Raw genomic sequence first — 22,423 nt, 5'->3', positions numbered from 1 at the left:
TACAAATTTGTTGTAAAATTAGGGTCGAATGATAACATTTACTCATATCTACCCCATGTGTTCTAAATGGCTATAAAATATATATTTTTTATATGTGCGACAGAGTGTTTTGAAAGAAGTCACCCGCTAATGTAACTCCTTGGTCAAAACTCCCGACACCAAATTATTGCAGGATAACAAGAACCTTTCAGGTGCAGCAAAGTTTCGGATCGTCGAAGAATACTCATTCGCAGAATCTCATTGTTTACTGCTGGCTACCAACATCCCACATAAATCATAGTCCTTTTCCCAGCGTTTATTCATATATTAAACGAATCTTCGTTGTGCAATAAGCCGCGTTCGGTGGAAAGTTTCATTTGTTTTTATGTGTCCCAGTTTCCGAACTGTATCGAAATCTCCGTTTCGTGTGTTTGTTGGTGCGTGCGAACGTGTGACTTTGTAAACATAGTGGTTTCTTAACATCAGTTGTAATTTTACTGCAAATCCAAACACTGAAGATTTCAAATATTCGATGCTTTGCTAGCTTGCGTCGTTTCTGCGTCGGGCAGTCGCTAAAAAAAAATAATCACACAGTGACAATGCAAAAGTGTAGATTGTAGGACAGGAACACCTCCTTTACGTCTCTCCTCAACGGTTGCATGCACCCGTGCAAAGACACAATCCGTGTCAATAAATAATCAGGAGTGCCGTGTATTCTCTCCAACTCCACCTCATCGACCGATTTATTTCCTACGGCTTAGGGTAAGACCCCTGGGAAAGGGTACCATTTCAAAGGCAAGTTTTCGTGGGTTAGGAGAAGAAGCAACTAATCACGTGCGGAAAGGTCACCGAGCATGGCTTCGACGATGCAGCTAGAGTTCTCGCAAGCCATGTCCGACTTCAAAAACATGTTTCCGGACATGGATCGGGATGTGATCGAGGCGGTGCTACGTGCTAACCAGGGCGCAGTTGACGCTACCATCGATCAGCTGTTGGCCATGAGCACAGACAATCAGGTGAGAGAGGAAATGTCGTCAACGGGGTTGAGGAATCTTATACCTGGTGATTTTACTTTTAGAACGAAAAGCTACGCAACGAGCTGGAAACAGACGGGAGTGTTCCGAATCCGAATGCAGACCGACCCTTGCTCGATTTGTCGGGATCGGAACCATTCCTCAGCACCTCACCGAACGCTGCTGGTTCGAACGTTGCGCAACAGCTTGGTGCGTCGCCAAAGATTCGCAAGCCACCAGGTGGCAGTACGGTGGGTAGCGCTACCAATAGCCCACGAATCTCAGCTCCTGGCCATTTGCAGGCACAAGCACACCAGCACAGAGAAGCGTCTGCACTTGGTGAACGTTCGTCCACCTCGACGGTGATAAATCGACGGTGGAATCCACCATTGGTTGGTCCTCTGCCACCGACGTTTCTTCGGCTGGCCGGGGTAGTACCCTGTGGTGGTGGAGGTGGAACGATCGGCCCGGACGGCACGTACCGTAGCACCGAGTTCGATCTCGGTGACGAGCAGTTCGCGATGATGCTCCAGAACGAGGAGTTTATGGCGGAACTGCGATGGAATCAAGAGTTTCTGTCAGCGCTCGAGAAGGATCAACAAGGTAAGGTACAGGACGATGCGGCGTTCAAGGAACGGTTGCGCCACATGGGCAAGGTGTCGCGCAAGAAGTTTGCCCAGCTGGCGCACGTGTTCCGGTGGCAACGCGGTGGCAACAAGAAGGCTAGTGCCGTGCGGCATCCCGACTCGCTGCTGCTGCAGGAAGAGCACAGCGACGACGAGGGAGAGCCTAAGCGGGTGGCGGGAAAAAAGTAGAACCGAGTCATCAAGCCTAAACAGCTGCAATTGGCAGGAGGCCACAAGCATTGTTAACCTAATCGAACTGTTTGGCGATCGGGGATGGTATAGATACAGCAGGAAACATTTTTATTTTACCTTTGAAAAACTATCCTCTTAACGGCCACACAATGTTTGGAACATTTCTCCTTGGAGTACGATCGATGGTAAAATTTCGAGAGGAGTACGCTATTTAAACCTGTTCGCCACATGTTTCGAGCCCCGCCGAGAAAACACAAACTGAGCGAACGTTCTAAACGATAACGTTTAATTATCTACTTTCTTCTTATTAGTTCCTAGTCTATATCGGTGGGTAGCCACGTAACTCTGAGCTAGAGCAATGAAAGAGACTGCATTTTTTCCTTCCTCACCTGTGTCCCCGTTTGTGTCTGTTTTTACTAGATACATCATTGCTAACCACAGAACGCTGCGGACGAAATCGGTGGCACGGTCGGAATACTATCGATCCAAAAATAAGCTATGAGATTAATATCAAGGAAGTGAAGACGGTTGAGTTTTCTTACTATTGTAATTAGTGTGGTATGAGCGATCGTCAGACAGAGGTGGAACAATTTCTAACAATTTTAACGAGAATCTCGCAAACGTACGTGCTATATTTATCTTTTTTGTTTTGTTATGGTAATCTCCGCAAACCCTGTGTCGGTGTGTTTTTATCACTTTAGTTATTTATTTGTACATATACCCGAGGGCTCGTTTGCTTAATATTTGTTTGTTATCAGTAGCACTCTTGGTACCTCGAACACGAAGGTATTGTAGTAGCGTACAATCTGTTGGCAGGTGTTTAGACTGGAATGGGTGCTACATTTTGCTTTCGGCCACAAAGATACTGGTATAATTTATTACGTCTTTGAAAAAAAAGATCTATTAGCCATAAATTTAGGATGAAAAAAAAAAAACTATATTTACAATCAGTTTGGTATGCAATGTTCGTATTAGTAGTGTTTCGGTATTACAAGCTTGTTTATTTTCTCGAATTTTTACACTATCACTTTGGAAAAAAACACCACCAAAAATTACAGTTTAGACATTCAAACAAAACAGCAAATTTGCGGAACATGTATCTGCATATATATAACAAGAAAGAAAAAAAAAACAAACAAAACATAATTATTTATATATACATAGATGGAAACAATTAGGATAGAGATAAAGAGAGAGGAGACAGAGAAAATACCAACAATTGAAACAAAAAATCGATTACCATTGTGAATGCAAAGCGAAGCAGAATTGGTACTAGTCATTAGACGTTAGAAAAGGTGCAACAACTTGTAATGGCTCCAACAACATCGGATTGGATTATTAAATCATTGGGCAGAATTATACGTCTCTCTCGTGTACTTCTTTCTACTAGCGACAAACAGTAACCAACTACTAGGCCACGAGTTAATAGGAAAACATTGGGAAACTGAGAAAAGCTAACAAACAAAATAGAACATATTTCACTGCAAACGATAGTGCAAACCAAACTGTAAGGGAAAGAATCTATAAACTTCTGATAGAACCAGTTGGTCAGCACGCCCTGTTTTTTACCATTTGGTGGTGCAGCTCCAACTGGTGGTTGATGACTGAGGCCTATCGTGAAATGTTTGAATCTCTTGGTTTTACCGACTTATCTTTAGTATTGAGGTGCGTTTTGGCGAGAATTTGTTTAATTTTATTGATCTGATAATGATAAAAAATTTAATCGCATCAGGGCCAGAAGCGCTTCAGCATTAAACGAATAAAAGCAATCTTTACATTAGGGTCTCTGTAATCGATACAATTCCTTAACGCAAATCGAAACCAAATTTTTACCGTTTCCTATTCATATAGAATGATGCCGACTATACTACTATTATAATTATTATTATTACTCGTTTTCTGTAGTCGTGTTTATTGCGCGTAGTTAATAAATTCGAAGCGTATTTGCAAATAAACTATTTTCCGTTGGCTAAATGGCGCTGGTTGTTTCATGTATAATTCAACAGACAAACGCAATTACGAATAGCCAATCTTACCAGTCGAACAAGAAGCAGTAGACCATTGGCAACATAATGTAACTACCCTTCTGATAGTAGGCAAGTGAAACCGAGTGATAGTTCAAGTAGGAAATGTACCCCACATCGTGGTCTGAATTGTGCAGACACTGTATTCCCTGTTCGGACGAAGCCGAAACGAAGTGTTGATACAAACACCGTTGTAAGACGAAAGCGTTCAATATTCCAAGTTTAGAAGAAAGCTACCGCTGATGATAGCAACTAGAAATTAGAGTGAGAAAAGTATCGATGAGAATTGCATTGTGTTGGGGACGGCGTTGGAAAACTGAATGGTATCGCAGCAATGTTTGCCTATCATTCGAAGCGGTTGAAATGCCACACTGCTGGCTAATGCCAATCAAATGAAATTTCCTGTTAGGTGGTACAAAAAACAACAACTGATAAGTCATCATTTCGGAAGGTTCAGGATAAGAAACAGACAACCAATATAAAACACACTATGATGGACGGAAAGGGATGGCCCTTAAAACTGTAATCGTGATGGGAAGGCGATAGGGCAGGATTGTAGACTAAAAAACAAAATGAAACAAATACATGTTATGATTATTTTAATCACCAGTAAAAAAAACACAAGGTCTAGCGTTCTTTAAACGGCGAACCTTCTTTATATTTTTTGTGTTTATTCGTTTTCGAGTTTTATCACGTTTTCGTTTTTTTCCAAACAGTTGCAACACAGCAGTGGTATAGCGTGTCTCGTAAAACCGCATCAACATGTTTGGAAAACAATTTTCCTCCTCTTCGGCCGGCGCACGATGGCGCTTTTATTCTCACCAATGCGCCTCGAGCATATCGACCACTCGTTTTACGATGTTCGAATGACTGGCGTACAGTTTCACCTCTTCGCCCACATCCATCCAGCGCACCTTGGCCGCATCGTCGCCCGCGTGCAGCGGAAACCGGCCCACGACCGAGCCTGACTCGTCGTGGAAGTTCACCGCCACCGTCTCCATCCACGCGCAGTCCGTGTTGCGTGGATCGTCCACGTAGCCCTTGTAGATTTCGGTTCCCGCAGCAAAGAACTGCTCCACCTCACCGGCGACCTCACCCGCATCGTTATCCATCGTTTCCTCGAGAAACTCACGGCGCAACGTGGCGCTCACCTTCTCCCCCGGATCGACCATGCCTCCTGGGATGGCCCATTCGCCACAGTCCTGCCGTTCGATGGCACACATCTGCAGGATGCGTTTGCCACTGACTGGGTTTACCACCTGCTGACCAGATTCGTCCGTTTTCCACCTCGTCACGACCGGATCGGCCGCATGGTTAGGACCCCAGCGACCAAGGATACCCCGGCCGCGGATTCCGGTTCGACCGAACGGATTTAACGGGCAGTCGTCCCATATTTCGTACTCCCCGATGAAGCTCACCCGGTTGACCTTCCCGTCCAATTCGTTCCATTTAGGTTTGAAAGAAGGGTTATCTGTTGGAAAGAAGGAATGGAAAAAGTTGTTTCACTTCGAACACTCAACTCCGCCCGTGCGACCTTGATCGCTGCGAATCCTTACCAATATCCAAATCGGCCCATTCTTTCCCCTGTAGGATGGGTGATTCGTGGCACGGTGGCTGGTAGTCGGAGTACGTCTGCGACCAGAATACCGACTCGTCCGGAACCGGATAACGCCGGACGTCGCTTGCCGGGTATACGCTGTTCCGGCAGCGAGAGTGTTTGAAAATTCCAGGGATGATCCGCGCCATGGCTAGCAAACTTTCCCCAACGTCTTTGGCGGATCCAGCGGCACTACTGGCACTAGCCCTGGTGGTGGCAGAAAGCAATCTGCTCGCCGTCTGCCGTACGGCCATCGTGTTGAGTTCGGTTGCGGGCTCTCCGGTTCTTACATAAGCCACTGGTGTCGGAATCAATAGGAAAATAAATAAAACACCAATGCCAGGCAACTTGCAAGGGCTCGCAAAACTTTCTGACGTGGATAATTCTATTTCGTGTTGATGAGCGAAAGATTTATGACGCGCCGGGTCTTTGGTAGCGCGAACCCGGCCTTCATCCGACCGTCTTGTTTACGATTGACGGTACCGCATCGTTCGGCTAGGTTTGTTTTCGTGATAACCATAGCCAAACTACATGTGAGGTTATGCATTCTACCAGTATCGCTGTTGCAAAGGTATCTGCTGTCTTTCTTACTCGCTCGATGAGAATGGAAGCAAGCAGGATCTCGTAGCGGTTCGACTATGGAGTGTTTACAATCGTCCAGAAACCTAGGAGGTTGGTATTTTCTGCTGAAATAACAAATTTGTTAGTAACTTTACAATCGCTGAACCGATTTGTACATAAGACCCCTTAAATGAAAGGTCTGCTCAAGACACACAACTTTGTCTTACAATAGATCTATTCATATTTTCTAGTTTTTGAGAAAACTAATTGTGTGGAAAAGAGACAGCACTCTACCGGGAACACGGTGAATAAACTTCGATTACAAAAAAGCTGAAATCTGCCTATTTGTTAATAACTATTGATTCTTTCAGCCGATTTTTACGATTGACCCCTCAAATGAAAGGTCTTTTCAAGACGCGTATTTGTGTTGAAGGTAGATGTTACCGTACTTTTTTGTTTTTGATAAAAACCACACCTGGAAAGTGTTCGCCCGAGGGGGCGAAAAGGTAAACCAGTGCTTCACTGTTTCAGTGACCCACGATGGATTCAATTTGTATGATAACGATGTCATAATTGTTTTTGAAACATAATAAATGCTACTCTTTTTGGAATAAACTCGAGTAAATCAGTTAGTCTGCATATTCCCAAAAAGGGCAAGATTTTTTTGTGTTGTTTGAATACAATTAGAAGAATAATGTTAACTATACTGATATTATTATGTAAATCATTCGTTGAATTAAACACATCATATGAAAAATCGGCATTGGATGAGCATGTATGATATGACGGATTGGGATTCGGATTCGAAGATCCGGATCTCAGAATGGATTTGAATCGAAAGATTCGAATCCCTGTAGGGATTCAGTTTCCCCATCACTAGTGTTTACAATCGCCCGCGCGTAGTCAAGCAGTGTTGTCAGGAAATCGAATTTTTGAAATTTGTTATAAACACGTGTTCAATAATTGTTAAAATAATAAAATTATCAATTTGGATAACAATCGAATGCTCAAAATAATTATAATTGGTTATGGAATAAAAATCTTAAAACATCTTTTATCTAAATCAACGAAATGGTTTCGATAGCAAAAAGGCAATATGAAATGCATTTTACGGATTTTTCAGCTAGAATGTGTCTGGATCGGCAATGCAGGGTGGTTTTACATGTTCCAAAATAGAAACACCCCGTGCCGAATTCCGAAACGACGCTTTGCATTTGAATGCCAAATTTGCAACCGACACGGTTATGGCAGAAACCGGCTGTTGAACTCGGCGGGAGACACATCTCATCCCTGCGCAATCGATGCACCCGATTAACGAGTTCAGCCTGCGCGAACCAGCGGGTGTGTTGGCTATCGTCCAATTTCAGACGCGATGGCGGAAACGCATGCAAATGTCATCCTGCGGAGCGGGTGGCCGACCGCTATCCGTTTCTGGGTATCCGTTTCAAGGTTGTTCAACTGGAGCACTGGCACGATGATGATTCCACAATCACACGATAGAAACAGTTCGCCGTAGCCCATTCGAACGGGTTGGCTGAAGCCTATAACGGGCTAGGAAAGCTTACTTTCTTTTACTGAAAGGCGTGCCGTCCGTTTCGGCCTAATGGACCTTTTAGCCCGCTATCAGTTCGTGGGAGATCTTGTACACAGATCTTTCGGCGGTTTGGAAATGATAATGTTTTATCTTCAAATGGACGCCGGTTCATACAAGTACGCTGCGCACAATGTCAAACGCAATAGTTTGAAACCTACCGCAAATGCAATTACTAGTATCATTGCGTATTGGAGCGCTGCTCCTCTGGAGCATGGGAGTTTTGGTAGCAGGCGATTTAAAATGTGCAGAAAGTGAGTGTTAAAAAGTACCTGCAGCGCAATTGCTAAATGTTATTAAACAAAATATGTAACGATCCTACCTTGCACAGGACCTTACCGTGTCGTTTGCTACCTGGCCAGTTGGGCCAACTACCGGGAGGGAAGTGGTTCATTCAATATCTCGTACATCGTACCGGACCACTGCACGCACCTAGTTTACACATTTGCTGGATTGAATATCGGCGGGGGAATCGATTCTCTCGACTATATGAATGATATCAACGTTAATAGTGAGTTGTAGGAGACATAAGTGGTATTATGTCCATAGTGTCCTAAGGTATTGTATGTTGACTTTTCTCTACCAATCACCAGAGGGTTACCAGAGGTTTGTTTCCCTGAAGGAGGAGAACCCATGTCTGAAGGTCATGCTTGCCATTGGCGGTTGGAACGAGGGTTCGGAGAAGTATTCGCTGGTAATTAGTCCAGTCTTTATGGTGGCCAATGGCAATGAGTGTTAGAATGTTTTGCTTCACCTATTCCAGATGGCAGAGCAGGAATCCACCCGGGAAGCATTTGCCGATCAGACGCTCCGCTACCTAATACACTACGGTTTCGATGGATTGGATCTAGACTGGGAGTATCCAACGATGGTAAGATGGAAAGATTACTGTTACGGTTTCACGACCAAAAGGAACTGCAATTTTAGGAGACAATTAACGTGAGTTAAATAAATTCCTCTCCAGCGTGGTGGGATCCCGGAGGATCGTGACAATTTCGTACTGCTCGTGCAAACGTTGCGCAAGCGCTTTAGCCCACGCAAGAAGCTGCTGACGGCGGCCATCAGTGCATCGAAGCAGATCCTAGCGGCGGGCTACGATCTGCCGAAGCTTTGCGACGAGCTCGACTTCATCAACCTGATGACCTATGATTACGCCAGCAACGAGAAGACCGCACTGGATGCACCCCTTTTCACTGACTATAATTCTCCCGGTGAAACGATTGTAAGTTGATGGTTCTCTTATGTGTGTTTGTGTTTTTTTTCGGCATGACTCAATTGACTTTCACCAAACTTGTACCTTCGAGGACTCAACCATCGCGTACATCAGCAAGAGTGGCTGTCCGATGAGGAAATTCTCGCTGGGCATAACAACGCACGCCAAGACGTACACGGTGGTGCCGGCTCGGCTGATGGCACCAGGGATAAAGGCTACCGGTCCCGGTCTTCCCGGACCGTACACGGTCAGTCCGGGTTCGCTCGGGTACAATGAACTGTGCGAGATGCTGAAGACTAACCGCACGACGTCGGCACCCGGTCAACCGGCCGGTTCGGTGTGGACGGTGAAGGCGATGGCGCAGAATGCCGTCAAGTACGCTTACCGGGACGACCAGTGGGTCACTTTCGATGGCGTGGAGACGATCGGCGCCAAGGTGCAGTACGCGATGGACAAGAAGCTCGGTGGGATAATGTTTTGGACGCTCGACACGGACGACTTCCAGGGCGACTGTCACAACGAGGCGTACCCGCTGCTCCAGACCGCACTTCGGACGCTCGGTTACGTGAAGAAACCGTAGGCTGCTCGCTTTGCAAACGTCGATAAATGATGCATAATAAATTTCGTCTCGCAAAGCCCGCGGATGACTTGCGAGAGAAAGCATTGCAAACGATTCCAACGGTGATCTTCTTTTGCACAATTTTTTTGTGGTTTCTCTTTTTCAAGTAATGGTCTACATTAGATAACCAGCGTTTGCTTTTCACCTTTCACCATCGTCCAATGGACAAATAAGAAGTTCCATACATAGAGCTACTGATAGGTGAGAGTTTTACTTCATTTAGGTGTCGGTAAAGTTTTGACGAGCCCCAAAGAAGTCGTCGTATTTTTGGATCGACCCCAAAGCATCCGTATAATATGTTCTTCCCACCCGAGTAGAACCCAATAAAACTGCCGCAATGGGTGTTTTATTTACATATTTGGTTCTGATGCTGTTGACTTTTTCATCGACTTTTTCGAACTGTCCGACGGTACACAAAACGGGTTAGGTTGCTGTCCGGCTTTTGTGGAAACCGGTTCCCCGGATTCTAATCAAATATGACCTCGTGCTGCCGCTAAGGAGGTGTAAGATTTTTAATGCGGACCAATCTATTTTACTTTCATTTGGGAAGACTTTGGAAATTAAACATTAGCGTTCCCTTTTTTTCTCTTAAATGAATTTGATGAATGACGTCATTTAGGTAACACCCGTTCAAACTGTTTCCCACGACAAAGCAATTTTTCTAATTTACATATTTTTATTGTTTTTGTCCTGTTGTTGTTCCCGAAAAAAAAAGAATTTATAAGCTTCTGTTTGCTTAATAATTTGTAAGTTAAATTCTCTTGTGATCTTGTGGATTTCAATACTGCTCATTAAAACAATGGAATAGTATAGTACATACATAAATAAATCTTTTTTGAAACAGTTAAATGAAATACGAGTGTCTGCCGAATATAAAGAACATAAAATCTCCCACTGGATTATTTCTCTTTTTTTTTGTGCTACCCTGTGAGCACCCCAAATTAATTCTTCCAAGCGCTTGCTAAACAGCGTCACGGTCAGCATTCGCTTTCGTTAGTGATTCGGTGATCGACCGAGATTATGTAAACTAATGAGGGGAAGAGGAACCGGGCAGACGACTCTGGTCCATTGCGAAAAGCCGGTTTTTGGGTGCACCCCCGGCAGTAGCCCGAACCGTACCCCGAACCAGAACTCTATAAAACGGAATCGATCCGCACCAAGAGCACATCAGTTTTCGCTCGATATCGCTCCGCGGAGGACCATCGTCAGTTCGTGCAGTGTCCGTTTCTTTGGTCTGGAAAAAAAGTTAGTGTTGTTAGCAACCATGGCTCTGTCCCGAGGATTCTTGCTGGTTTTCGTGCTGCTCGTTGCATCGTTCATGAGCTCCGCCATGGCCAAGGAGGACACCAAGGAGATCGAAAGTGCAGTCGTGGACAAGGAGGCGTTGGATGTGTCGACCGGAGAAAACGGAGCACGTACGTTGCGTGCTGCAAACCCCGCCCCCGAACCACAGCAGAGACAGGCACCACAGGTTAAGTCGGCGGCTCCCGCTGCCAAGGGCCAGCCGGAGGAGCCCCAGTTTGAGCAACAGATCCTGGTGGTGAAGGGCAACCCATCGCAGGAGAAGTTGAACGAGGAGATTCGCAAGGCGCTCCGGTCGCTTCTCGGGCCACAAAGCGATGAGGTGCAGATCCGGCAGCTAAACAACGTGGACGAGCTGCGACGGGTTGTGCCCGGAGCAGGCCCCGGTCCCATCGGGTTGAAGGTGGTGCAATAGGCTGCTGTTCCGTCGAGCCGGAAGATCTCATAATTTTCCCCCCAATCACCATGGGGGAAGAACCCTGATGTGGAGATTTTTTGTTGAAAGGAATCACAAGACGCTCGGGAACATTATCACGAACATACCGATCATCATCATTAGGATAGTGGAAAGGCCAAGAGTTTGGAAGCCATTTTCAACCAGAAGGGACAAAAAGTACTGGAGAAGAAAGGATATAAATAAAAACGGAACTAAAAAATGGAGGATTTTTCGTTTCCGAAAATCTAAAAAACGTGTTTTATATTCGGAACCAGTGACAAATTCAATCGAACCTGTGACTTTTTTTAAATGAATCCACCTTCAACATATTCCAGTTAGTTTAAGAGTAAGCAGTTCATTAGCGTATTTTCTACATCGGTTTGTTTAGAGTATTTAAACAGAAAAATTGTATATTTTGCAAACCTCACTGGAAAACAACGTTTACGAAACGGTTATCACTTTTTAAGCACAAGAATGAGCTACGGTTGAGATTGTGACGAATTATTTTAGATTACATTCCAATTGAAATGCTGCAAGTTACGAACAGTTTCCATTTCTAGGTTGTCTTCTTCAGATGTCCAGAACAACCCTTGTTCAACTTTTGCCCAACTAACTGCTAAACAAAGAAAGAAGTGAAATGAAAAAAGAACAGGAAACACTATCAAGACAATGAAACCGAACAGTAGTTGATTTACGGTGTGCTGTAGGAAAGGATTCGAAAGTATATGATTGTTTTATTCCTTTCGGTGTCCATCTTCATCGCCTCAAAGTCAAACCACAAAACGGTGACGAGAGGAAAAAAAAACTATTCGAACGTCCGTACCAACCGGATGAAAATTGTTTGAAGTTCGCCGAGGAAAGTTTTAAACCGGCCAACAACTCTGCTAACCTCTGCCGAACCCCCTGAAACGACACAGATGGGCGCTCGAAATAGAATGCCGTCAGCACTAAAACAGTACATCCGGCCCGGCCGGACGTCGGTGGAGAGCTAGAGACAAAGAAAGCAAAATCACGAGTGATAAAACTGCGCAGCCAACACGCCGACAGTTCCCTAACTCAACTACAGACTTTGTTAAGTCCGGGAATGGACGTCGGAGCATCGATGCGGCACGGGCGGGGGAAGCCAACCCCCAGTGGGTGGTGATTGCTCGAGCTGAAGCTTTCTTTGGGAAAGTGATTCTCTGCTCGAACGAGCTTCCGACCGGCAAACGCAAACTCTAAATTGATCGCTGACGAACTCCTTAACTTGATTAGGGGGCCGGACGCTTCGAAGCCACCTGAAACCACCAGGCGCTTGCCTTGGGACAGGTCCCGTTGGGAGGTTTTTACTCGGAGGTTTCCGTTGGCACGGAGAGTGCATCCCGGAACAGAAGCGACTTAGAGCAAATTTTCTTCCGTGAATGACGTACATAAAGCAATGAGAGCACCCGAAACAAGTACCAATTCGTTTGGGTACGGGATTATTTTGGCACGGTGCGGAAAACAGATTGAACGAAAAAGCTTTGGCGTTTTGTGTTCGCTGACAAAGTTTCGCTGTAAAGTTTAATTTATTTCTTGGTATGTTTTGTTCGTAAACTAGAACCAGCTAGCGTTTTCCACCGAGCATTGCTCGTTTTGAAGTGCTTATGTATCATTCCATTTCCACTTCTTACAATCTAATGAATTCACGTCTGTATTCTTGTAAACACCATGTGCATCTCAATGGTCATTTCCTCATGGGATATATCCGCACGCTTGGCGCATTGGGTTTCGTGGAGTTGAAGAAACCTTTGCTAAAGAAAATGTTTCCAGCTCTTCTGTGGATCAGAATTTACATTAGTGAAAGGTGCTTGTGATAGCGGTTTCTTTCAATTATTTTCCTTCTCACAATTTTCTTTCCCATTTAAAAGAAGCAGCCGGCTCGTTTTGAAAACCGAACTGGGCTGACATTATGCTATTGCTCTGTTGGGAAACTACGATTTTTCCGAATCTACTTGCCCGCTTTCTGGGCCGACGTTGCATGTTACCACCCGTACTCGGGCGAGTCATTTTGCATTTGCTACTCGTAACGTAATCAAGAATTTATTTCGTTACATTTTCATCCAACACCCTCGCCTTTCTAGGGCGTCTCGTGGTCGAGGAAGTATGGTCACGTTCCGCCAAGGAATTCTCAGGAAACATGTGGATCGCTGCAGCTGGGGCCTTCAGCAAAACCAGCAGAAAAAGGCTTTCCACGAAAATAGGGGAAAAATAAAAAAAAGTGAGGTAAATGATGGTTGCGTAAAATATGAGTACGTGAAACGTTCCGATTTGCTGTTCCCAGCAACTTAATCCTTGTAAGCATTCGCATCGCCTTTGTAAAAGGGAATGTTGTATCTACTTTTCGCCCTCCCCCTTATCCGATGGTGTGTGGTATGTAAGTGAGAAAATATTACATGCAAAAATACCCTCCCATTCTTTTCCATTTTTTGCCAATCCACCATCTTAGAAAATGGCACCATTTCGGGAGGGCAATCGTCCGTTTAACGGGAAAACGCTAAGGATTATTTAACGCCCTACCCCACCTCGTAGGTACCATCGTCCACCCACAGCACATACAACATACACATTCCGTTTCGTGGGGGATACGAATTGAGTTATAAATTTGTGTACCAAAACCGTATTTCAGCGTTCCGGTTGGGAACGAAATTCCCGACCACCTTTTCCCAGCTGCGAGTGATGAGTGATGATCAACATACTTTTCACCGTTCGTTGTGGACGAAACTTGCCGGATTGGGAGTGCAGAAGTTTTTGGCGTAGAAAGAAAAGAGTTGGGAAGAAAATATTCAGTCCCCGAGGACTCGTTTCTTGTTGTATTCGTTTCTCAAATACTTCCACTTGCCGTAAACATGATTGGAATGCAAAAGTTTGAATCACGAAGCCAAACGAGAGTGTTTCGTACATCTTTTTCAAGTACATTTGTTTCACTTGTTCTTCCCTTTTCTGTTGTGCATTGGGTGCTATTTGACTTCTCCAGAAGCAAGTTAAACGAGCTTTTAATATCGAACTACCTTCCAACAACGAGTGTTGCCTCTGGCCTGATGCAACAGGTTACGATTGTTTTTCACAAACGGCATAGAGTGCGGATTTTGTTTTCTTTGGTTTTCGCGATCCAAACATCGTGCCAAGCATAAAGTCGGCCCGCGTGTTGCCATAGTGCAACCAATAATTTATATGATTTCTTTGAAACTTCTTCCCAATTGAGCAATGTGTGCCAAATTTTAGATGCAGCTGAACGGAATGGAAAAATGAAGGAAAATGCATTACCATGGCTCAATATATCGGCTGGCCAGTCCGTTGTGAGTCGATAATGCGTAATCGATCAAATTTGCTGTGAACCGCTACCTAATGTGGCGTGAAATTGTTCCGTCTGGGGTGTCCACCCGCACTTCCGGACCTTTGTCGCATTGGGCGGGCCGGTATTGGACCAGATAACAGGTCTTGGACTTTCTCGCTAGACCGATCCCAGTTGTCCAGTCGATTATTCTGTTTGTCGGTTAGTCGTATCAACAGGTTGTGGTATGCTTTGCTAGGATCTGAGTTAATGGAAGAGTAGACAGTGTTAAAGTTTATTGTTTAAAACCTTTATATATTTATGAACTATTTTAGGTTGCTCAACCCTGCAGAAGAAAACAAATTGGTTGAACAAATTAACTAAAACTTATGCCAAAATTCTACTGATGCTTTTTTTTTCTAAACAACCAAACCAACGAAGGACAATATTACAGAATCCAAGATTTCTGTATGCCCTCTATCGGCATTTTCTGATATCAGTATAGCACCTGCTTCATTCCCACACCTCAAGCTCCACGAGGATCTTGGCCCCACCAGATTCTAACGCTAGAAACTGAAGAGATTTCTTTCCCTATACCAACTTTCTCTCCTTCCGGTCGAGTGAAGTTGTGCTCTCCTTATACGCTTTCTGGCAGCGTGAGGACGGAACTCACTGGAAGTGGAATTACTTTCTCCGCCGGGATTTCAGAAATGAACGCAGTCGCCGCAGAAAGGGAAGGAAGAAAACATGACAACAAAGGGACTCTCGCAAAAGGGTTTCGCAAAATCATCAAAGTAGGCGAACGTTGTGATGCCGGGGCTTCTTGCCACTTAAAAGGGAACGTTCTTTATAGGTTTCGTAATTCTTTCGTCAAAGGCACGGAACTGCATTTGCTCGGACACTTTAAACCCAACCAGATGCACTAATTAGCGTGAGCTTCGGGAAAGAAAATTGTTTTGTTAAATGTCATAAAAACCGAATTTTTGCTTTTTGTTTTACGGAACCCGTTTAAATGTGGCTTTATTCTTCGAAGTATTTTTTTATTTATTCATTGATTTGAGACTAATTAAAGAGAAAAAGGCAATGTCATTTGGTTCCTTTTGAATCATAGTTAATAGTTACTAATTAAAATGATTAGATCTTCCTAGAAGAAAATACCTTCTTTTAACACTTCGTTCGACTATCTCTAAGATCAAGGAATTGCGATAGGCGAAAAGCATCGTCAGGATTTTCGGATAACCACCACCCAGGTACAGCTAAAGATCACAATTCCACCTGTTCACCCTTTTCGATTTCAGGGTACCCTTGGTTCCATTTCGTGTCAATGCGTTGTTCTGACGCTGCCATACCATTTTCCGCTAGGTTCTCCGGGTTTGGGCGGGTGAGCTACGCAACTTTGCGCCTCCGCAATCAATCTTTCATCAATTAGGTGAATGGCTACTGCGCCACTGCGCCGGACGGTTTCGGAGTAATGTTCGGATGCCACTAATTTTCGACGCGTGGCCTCGGGTGGCTCGGAAAATGTTGGCAACTCAATGGCCTTGTGGCAATGTGGATGTTGAATTATGTTTGATCTCTGTTTGGTTGGCTTGTAGAATATTCTGCGTTTTGATTAGTACTTCTATTGGTTTTGATTAATGTATTTCAATTTCGCAAGCCATCATGCCTTCAGTAAGCTTTTGAACCTTCATTGTCAATTTCTTCAAGCAAAATTCATTACAATTTTTGATTTGATTTGATTGCAATTTTAAATTATATTCATTAAATCAGATTTTCCATCATTCACGCCAACTCAACCTAACTGGTGCCGAAAATCAGAAGGTAATGGTAAGCAATGGTCTTTCCGCCTCAATAACATGCACTCCGGATGGCTGACCATCACGAAATCACACGTTTATATGACACCGAATCACTAAATGAATTACTCGCAGCAATGAACATACCAAAAAGAACGATACAAAAAAAGCCCGTAATGATTGCGTATTGTTCCTTATGGTTTTGTGCGTGTTCGAGCGTATCCTTCTTTATGCGACCCGCAACATCTACGCATATGGTGTGCCAAAATTCGCACTGCAATCTCAAAGGAATTGACCAAAGAATTCTTGGTGGGTTGTGGTGGATAAAAGAATGTCGGTGAGTTTTCACCGTTTGGTTTCGGGAGCAAGCGGAAACCATCTGGTACGGATGCGTCTGAGGTTTTGTTTGTGTTTTCAGTTTGTTTTCAATACTTTCTGCTAGGATTTTATGACGTTCCGCTCTTCAGTCTGGGGTAAGCCAGGAAAAAGAAATTGTGCACAAATTGTTTCTCTTCAATTTCCCTTGCCCGAACGTCCTTTTCAACTGCACCGACATGTATATGTTACAGGGTTCCATGACGCTTGTGTGCGATTTCCCGATTGCCCCAAATGGGTGATTTGGGAAACAGGGATGCCGAGGGATGCGAAATTCCCCTGTTTTTGCCATTCTGCCGTTGGCCGTTCATGGTCCAGGCGACAAATGACGGTCTACCACTACTACAAGCAACTAATCCAGAAGACCGAGGATTTTGCAGTGACCGAAGAGCCACAGGATAACTTCTCGCCAGCCGGAATTAGTTGTGTATTTGTTTGGGTGATTTCCGTTGCTTGTGCGTCGCTCCCCGATGGTGGAAACAGTTCGCCATCCGGTGCACGTATCATCGCATATGCTTTCCTGGCGACCCCTAGAGATTGGCTCGCATTTACCAAGCGTCTTATCGAGGAAAATTGCAATTTGTGCGTTTATTTTCCTTATTCTAGTACAACTTCTGGCGAAAATATTATGCTGAAGAAGATTGAAATAAATCAAATACGTGTCTTTGAGAGGGAAAACTAACGGAGGTTGTGGTTCTTTTCTGTTTCACATAAATCCCATGCATTTATCTTTTCCAATTTAGCTCCTCACCTAACACATCCTATTTCCACTTGTTACTCTCGCTTCGTTCAATTTTGCCGTACGAAGTAAAGCAGTAAAGGTGAGGAAATTACATTCAAAAATCATTCCCCATGGTGTGAACCTATGGAGAAGCAGGAAAAACCAGCCCACCAGCCACCAAAGACAAACATCGTAATGAATTGTGCAAACTGCAAACGTAGCAAACGAAATGACAGCGAAGCATAATAAACCGCTGCCAGCTTTCCCGCCGGGAACGCGCCAGGATTCCCGTCCCGTTGCGCTGACGCAAAGGAATTCAATTTTCATTTTGACCCGTTCCTTCCGTTTAGTCAGCCGCGCTCCTCCACCACAATAATGGTGCTTTGCTTCCCCGTGAAGGCTCCGTCATCTCCGGTTCGATCTTCTCCCGTGGTCGATTTATTTTGGCGATACTCTGTCGCCGGATCGTTTGCTCCGAGCATTCCGGGACATTTTTGGAAGTGAAAAATCGATCCAAAAACAAAACAAAAAAAACCCCAAGCAGATCTTTTCGTTGAACATTTTCACTTAGCTTTTCCTAAGAATATGGAAAAGAAAGCAGAGGTAATAAAATAATTCTTAGTGTCGGTGTGTGTGTGTGTGTGTGTATTTTTGCACTTCGTTTTGAATCGGATGCAGACAAAGAAAGTTCTTGTGAAGCGCTCTGTGAAAATGGGAATTCCATTTAACGTCCCTCCGCGCATCTACACGGCACAGGAGCATAGTTAAATATCGTACTCACCGGAAGTGTGATTTGTTTCTTCAAATTGAATTCCATCGCCTTCGTCCCCCGCCCCCCAAACGAGTGTTCCATTCGAGACGATTGTTTGCAGTTCGGTTTACTTCCCGACAGCGTGTACAAAGTGTGCAAACATTTCGCCCGTCGCGTGGAGTGTAAATTGCTCTTTTTATTTCGACAAATAAAGGAAAGTAGACAATTTACCAGTTCGTATTAAAAAAAAAAGCACTGCGAGTAAAGAAATTTGCGTAAGAACTGCGTTCGCGCCAAAGGGCGGCGCTTTGGATTTTGGGGGGGTATAAATCGGAGAAAAAGAAAAACCAACACGCCCCTCAATAGCAACAAATTGCAAAGCCCTTTCAAGGACACTCGTTTTCCCACCACTCCGACACCCTCTCAAGGCGGCACCTTCGGTAGACCTTCTTAGATTTATAGACATTGTAGAGCAGTTGAGCAAACGCGCCAGCAAACAGTAATAATGTTTGCTGAGGGTGATTGGCCCCAACAGGAGGCACGGAGTTGGCAACGTGCCCATATCCAGCCCCGGGTAGAGGACACTCAAACCTTAAGAACCACCGCTGTGGAGAGGGCGGGCGGCACGGCTAGACCGATGATAAAATATTCAAGTACACCTACAACAATCCTTTAAATTGACTCCTCAAATGGGCTCACAGCCACATGATTCGGTGAAGAAAGAGGCTGGTTTAACCAAACTGGATGGAAGCAACGCAACGCTCATTGGGCGCCCTTCGGTTGAAACCAGAGTCTGCCCGCCAATCGATCCATCTGTGGAGCAAACCCCAATGAAACCGGGTCCCTCCGGGAAACTGGTGGGTGGAATTCTTTGGAGTAAATTTTCGATAGCGTTTTGGGATGAAATGAAGAAGTGAAGAGAGCCAGAAAATGTGAAAAAAACAACAAAATCACAAGTAAGCATAAAGTCACAAGAATGTCGCATCATCAAAGGGATTTTGCAGTTCCGAGAATGTGTCCTTGGAGGTAGAATTGCTTGTAACTTTCTTCCCCGTGGATTCCTGCGCCAGTGGTAACCTTGAAGAATTTCAAGTGTTGAGCGAACGGTATGAGACAGTTGAGGTCTGTTGAATTACTTGCCCCCCGCCGAGTTAAGGCTCCATCTTTTCCTTTCACCCGCCGGCGTGTGTTAACTACCAGTAACTATGCCAGACATGTTTTCGCAATTTTACATCGCTCCCGAATGCCAGAAGTTCGCACAAACATTCCGCAGCTCGCTCAGGACTTCTTATGTCTGCGCATATCACATCAAAGCGTTTTGGAAAAGGTGAAGTCGACTGGTCAGATGCGTTCCTCTATGAAGTTCGCCAGTTTTCTTGTCCCTCCAAAGAAGATTAAGGGAAGACGTGCGCGTAATCAGAGAAGTAGTCCCCGCCACATTCCTGGCAGGACGCATCGACGCAACTGCCCGGTCGTATGTATCGCCGAGAGCGTTGGTGGAATGTTGACCGCACCGAACCGTTGATGGGAAAGGCTCTTTAGCATAAATTATGAACATCCAGCACCACTCCACCGGTCGGTTCTTGGTGGCCTCATAAGCGGCAGCTCTCCGGATGGACCGAAATCCCCCGTTCGGGAGTGGAAGCTTTTTGTGTCACAAATCGTTGCCTATCATCATCAGCAGCATCCCCGAATGGCTGACGAGTTGTAGTGGCGTGGTTTTCCCGACTCTCTGAAGTTAGCAGCGGAGCGCTTGGAGCGGGGAATAAAATATGCATGATCAAAACGCCATCTACCCACATCCCGTGGCTGGTTGTGTGAATTCTTGCGAGTTCTCCAGCGAGCTCGATGTCTAGACTCGTGGACCATGGACGTGCGTTGTGGACTGTAGACCAACAGAATCATCCAACCGAATCGAGCCACCGAACAACTGTGCGCTGTGCCTTGGGGTAAGAAATTATATTCAGGAGAGCACTGGCTTGTAACCCACCGGTCCAGTGTTTCGTTGTACTCCTTCCAAACATATCGTCTGGCCGCCAGCCGGATATGAAACACTTCACCAGGGTGTACACCGTTGCAACTTCTCCCACGGCCAAATTGCATTCTTTCTACCTCCTTGTCGCCCTCCGAAGATCTACATCCACCGTAACAATAGCCATGGCAGATGCCGTGTGGGAGCTCCCAGTACTCCCAAGTTGTGCCATTGTTGGAAGGTGCTAAACCACTGAAACATGTGCACACAGCGCAGTGTTGGGTGACGAAGCCGAGGGTCAGGATTTTGCAACAGGAGAGAATGGGCAGCCGTCGCAACATCCATTTCGGTCCGCACTGGCACCACCATTCCGTCCAGAGGACCAACAATATATAAGGTAGCAGGAACTTGTTCCACTTCCCGCGGCAACATAGTGTACTGTTTGCTAGTTTCTGTGGTTCATAAGAGCCACCCCACTGCAAACACTTCTACCCATTCCGGGTCAGACGGTGTGCAGGAGTGGCAGCTGCCCTTGTTGGTAGTCATAAAACTAAAAACTAATTAAGTGGAATAGTTGAAGCCGAAGTGAAGGTTACTAAATTGCACCCTAACTGAGCGAAATTAGACTATAAATATCATTAGCCGCTCCGGTATGGGCGGGTGCTCTTAAAATTTCATCTCCCCATAATTTTCTCTCATGGCCCGTAAAAACAGGGAACCGTCTACGCCTCAAGCGGGCGAGGGAGGCTAACGAAGCTAACCCACATTGTGTTATTGTGACGCAAAACGTAAACGTTGCCACCGATAGGTGTCGCGTGAACTTTCTTAGGAGAAATAAAAAAAGACTTTCCTGCTGTAAATGCATGGTGACACTTAACGGTTACAGTGAGTGTGGCTATTTATTTATCTTCGATCATTCTTGCAGGTCAATTCCTAGTTATACGTTTGAAGAACCCTGCCGATGGCATTAACACTTTTACGACACAATTGGAAGAAAGGCATAGTCCACTAAGTGATGATTTTATTTCGATGGTGTTAAACATAAAGAGACGCCATAAACCCAACGACGACACAAGTCACAGTTCCCCAGCGAAGCTCACGGTTAATGACGCGGGCAGCGAGCGAACTCCACGTTCGCGTGTCGGAATCGATGGACGCTTCAATCCATGGCCGGAATCGGAACACATCCGTGTACACACCGGGCAGCCCGGGCCGCCCGCAGCCCCAGCCGAAGCTAACGATTCCATAAAGCGTACCGTTACAAACGAGCGGACCTCCGGAGTCCCCCTTGCACGAGTCGATACCACCCAGGAAGCTGCCGGCACAGAACGCACCGTCCGGTACGTTTTTGACCTCACTAACGGAGCGATTACACTGCGCCAGGTCCAGTATGGCCACGTCCGCCCGCTGCAGACACACCGGAATGGAACGTTTTTTTCCCTCCCGCGTGCGACCCCAGCCGAAGATGGTACACTGGTGCCACCCTTCGCCGGGGGACCGGGCCGGAAGTGGGATCGGGTGCACATATCTCGGGCTGCTCTCCAAGTCGAATGGACTACTGGCGGCCACTAGGCCAATGTCGGCGTGCAGAGGTTTTGGGTCAAAGTGTGGATGGAGAAGGTAGCGGAAACCCCGACGCATCTGCATCGGGGCGTAGCGATCGTAACGGTTCAACACGCCGGCCACCAGGCCGATGTTGGACGCCGAGGTACTTAAGCAGTGCGCTGCGGTAAGCACAAGCTGGGCGCTAATCAACGACCCACCGCAGAACAGTCCGGATCCAAATCCGTACCGACGCTCGTGAGCCAGATTGCGCAGAGACACGATGAACGGGGCATCGCCGGAGCGGGCGTTCATCCCGCCGATGATTCGTCCATGCGGGCTTTCGTCGCAGTTATACAACTTTCTATATTCTGCGAAGAAAACAAACAGCTTCCATCAATCTTTAGGACTCTCTCGGGGACACACACACGTGCCTCATGTCGAAAGGCAGCACTCATCCTACCTTCTTTTGTTTTACCAGTCGTGTTGCCGAAGGATATGGTTTCATTTATGGGCCATACTTCACCGACTTGTCCTTTCGGGTGCTCCCCGTGGGACAGGTCCGCCGTGCATTGGATCATCGTGGCGAAACAGTGAGAGTCCCACTTTTGAAAAGCTTGAAACTTATCAACAAACTTTGCGACTGATGGTTCCTTTGAGGGAAGGATACGTCCCAGAGGTTCGGCTTGTTGAAACGTATCGTTTGGGGGATTTGCGGGGAGAAATACTCCATCATGCTTTGAAGATACGACCTTCGACGATGGTGGCACCGTTGCGCGCAGCTCAATGTTGCATTGATTGAAACTGTTTTCAGTTTTGAA

General features: G+C 45.6%; 4 protein-coding genes across 4 annotated transcripts; 2 read left to right on the top strand and 2 right to left on the bottom strand.

Moving 5' to 3' along the window:
- Positions 1-780: 780 nt before the first annotated feature.
- Positions 781-2,943, top strand: LOC131288296 (CUE domain-containing protein 1). The gene is made up of 2 exons (XM_058317419.1): positions 781-995; positions 1,058-2,943. The coding sequence occupies exons 1-2, from the start codon at positions 834-836 to the stop codon at positions 1,805-1,807; spliced, it is 912 nt and encodes a 303-aa protein (XP_058173402.1). The 5' UTR covers positions 781-833; the 3' UTR covers positions 1,808-2,943.
- A 1,527-nt stretch (positions 2,944-4,470) lies between these two features.
- LOC131291793 (ADP-ribose pyrophosphatase, mitochondrial) lies at positions 4,471-5,891 on the bottom strand. Its single transcript, XM_058320747.1, has 2 exons — positions 5,391-5,891; positions 4,471-5,305 (listed from the first exon to the last, which is right to left on the bottom strand). Exons 1-2 carry the CDS (start codon positions 5,683-5,685, stop codon positions 4,653-4,655), a joined length of 948 nt encoding a protein of 315 aa, XP_058176730.1. The 5' UTR covers positions 5,686-5,891; the 3' UTR covers positions 4,471-4,652.
- Positions 5,892-7,749: 1,858 nt separating this feature from the next.
- Positions 7,750-9,376, top strand: LOC131289978 (probable chitinase 2). Its single transcript, XM_058319351.1, has 6 exons — positions 7,750-7,837; positions 7,915-8,094; positions 8,177-8,277; positions 8,347-8,454; positions 8,548-8,805; positions 8,888-9,376. The coding sequence occupies exons 1-6, from the start codon at positions 7,750-7,752 to the stop codon at positions 9,374-9,376; spliced, it is 1,224 nt and encodes a 407-aa protein (XP_058175334.1).
- An 11,719-nt stretch (positions 9,377-21,095) lies between these two features.
- On the bottom strand, positions 21,096-22,183 carry LOC131294689 (trypsin-3-like). Its single transcript, XM_058322733.1, has 2 exons — positions 22,066-22,183; positions 21,096-21,973 (listed from the first exon to the last, which is right to left on the bottom strand). The coding sequence occupies exons 1-2, from the start codon at positions 22,181-22,183 to the stop codon at positions 21,096-21,098; spliced, it is 996 nt and encodes a 331-aa protein (XP_058178716.1).
- Positions 22,184-22,423: the final 240 nt, after the last annotated feature.

This window comes from Anopheles ziemanni, chromosome 2 (assembly GCF_943734765.1).
Source record: "Anopheles ziemanni chromosome 2, idAnoZiCoDA_A2_x.2, whole genome shotgun sequence".
Lineage (NCBI taxonomy): Eukaryota > Metazoa > Arthropoda > Insecta > Diptera > Culicidae > Anopheles > Anopheles ziemanni.
Note: the sequence above shows the minus strand (reverse complement) of the source record. Positions and strands in the feature narration are given on the sequence as shown.

What these genes read in the sequence shown, in the direction of transcription:
- LOC131288296 (XM_058317419.1), top strand. Translation starts at nt 834, where the DNA reads ATGGCTTCGACGATGCAGCTAGAGTTCTCGCAAGCCATGTCCGACTTC. An exon ending in CCATGAGCACAGACAATCAG is followed by an intron (nt 996 to 1,057) that starts GTGAGAGAGGAA and finishes TTTTACTTTTAG; the next exon opens with AACGAAAAGCTACGCAACGA.
- LOC131291793 (XM_058320747.1), bottom strand. Translation starts at nt 5,685, where the DNA reads ATGGCCGTACGGCAGACGGCGAGCAGATTGCTTTCTGCCACCACCAGG. An exon ending in ATGGGCCGATTTGGATATTG is followed by an intron (nt 5,306 to 5,390) that starts GTAAGGATTCGC and finishes TCTTTCCAACAG; the next exon opens with ATAACCCTTCTTTCAAACCT.
- LOC131289978 (XM_058319351.1), top strand. Translation starts at nt 7,750, where the DNA reads ATGCAATTACTAGTATCATTGCGTATTGGAGCGCTGCTCCTCTGGAGC. An exon ending in CGATTTAAAATGTGCAGAAA is followed by an intron (nt 7,838 to 7,914) that starts GTGAGTGTTAAA and finishes TACCTTGCACAG; the next exon opens with GACCTTACCGTGTCGTTTGC. An exon ending in GTTCGGAGAAGTATTCGCTG is followed by an intron (nt 8,278 to 8,346) that starts GTAATTAGTCCA and finishes CACCTATTCCAG; the next exon opens with ATGGCAGAGCAGGAATCCAC.
- LOC131294689 (XM_058322733.1), bottom strand. Translation starts at nt 22,183, where the DNA reads ATGATCCAATGCACGGCGGACCTGTCCCACGGGGAGCACCCGAAAGGA. An exon ending in GACTGGTAAAACAAAAGAAG is followed by an intron (nt 21,974 to 22,065) that starts GTAGGATGAGTG and finishes TTTTCTTCGCAG; the next exon opens with AATATAGAAAGTTGTATAAC.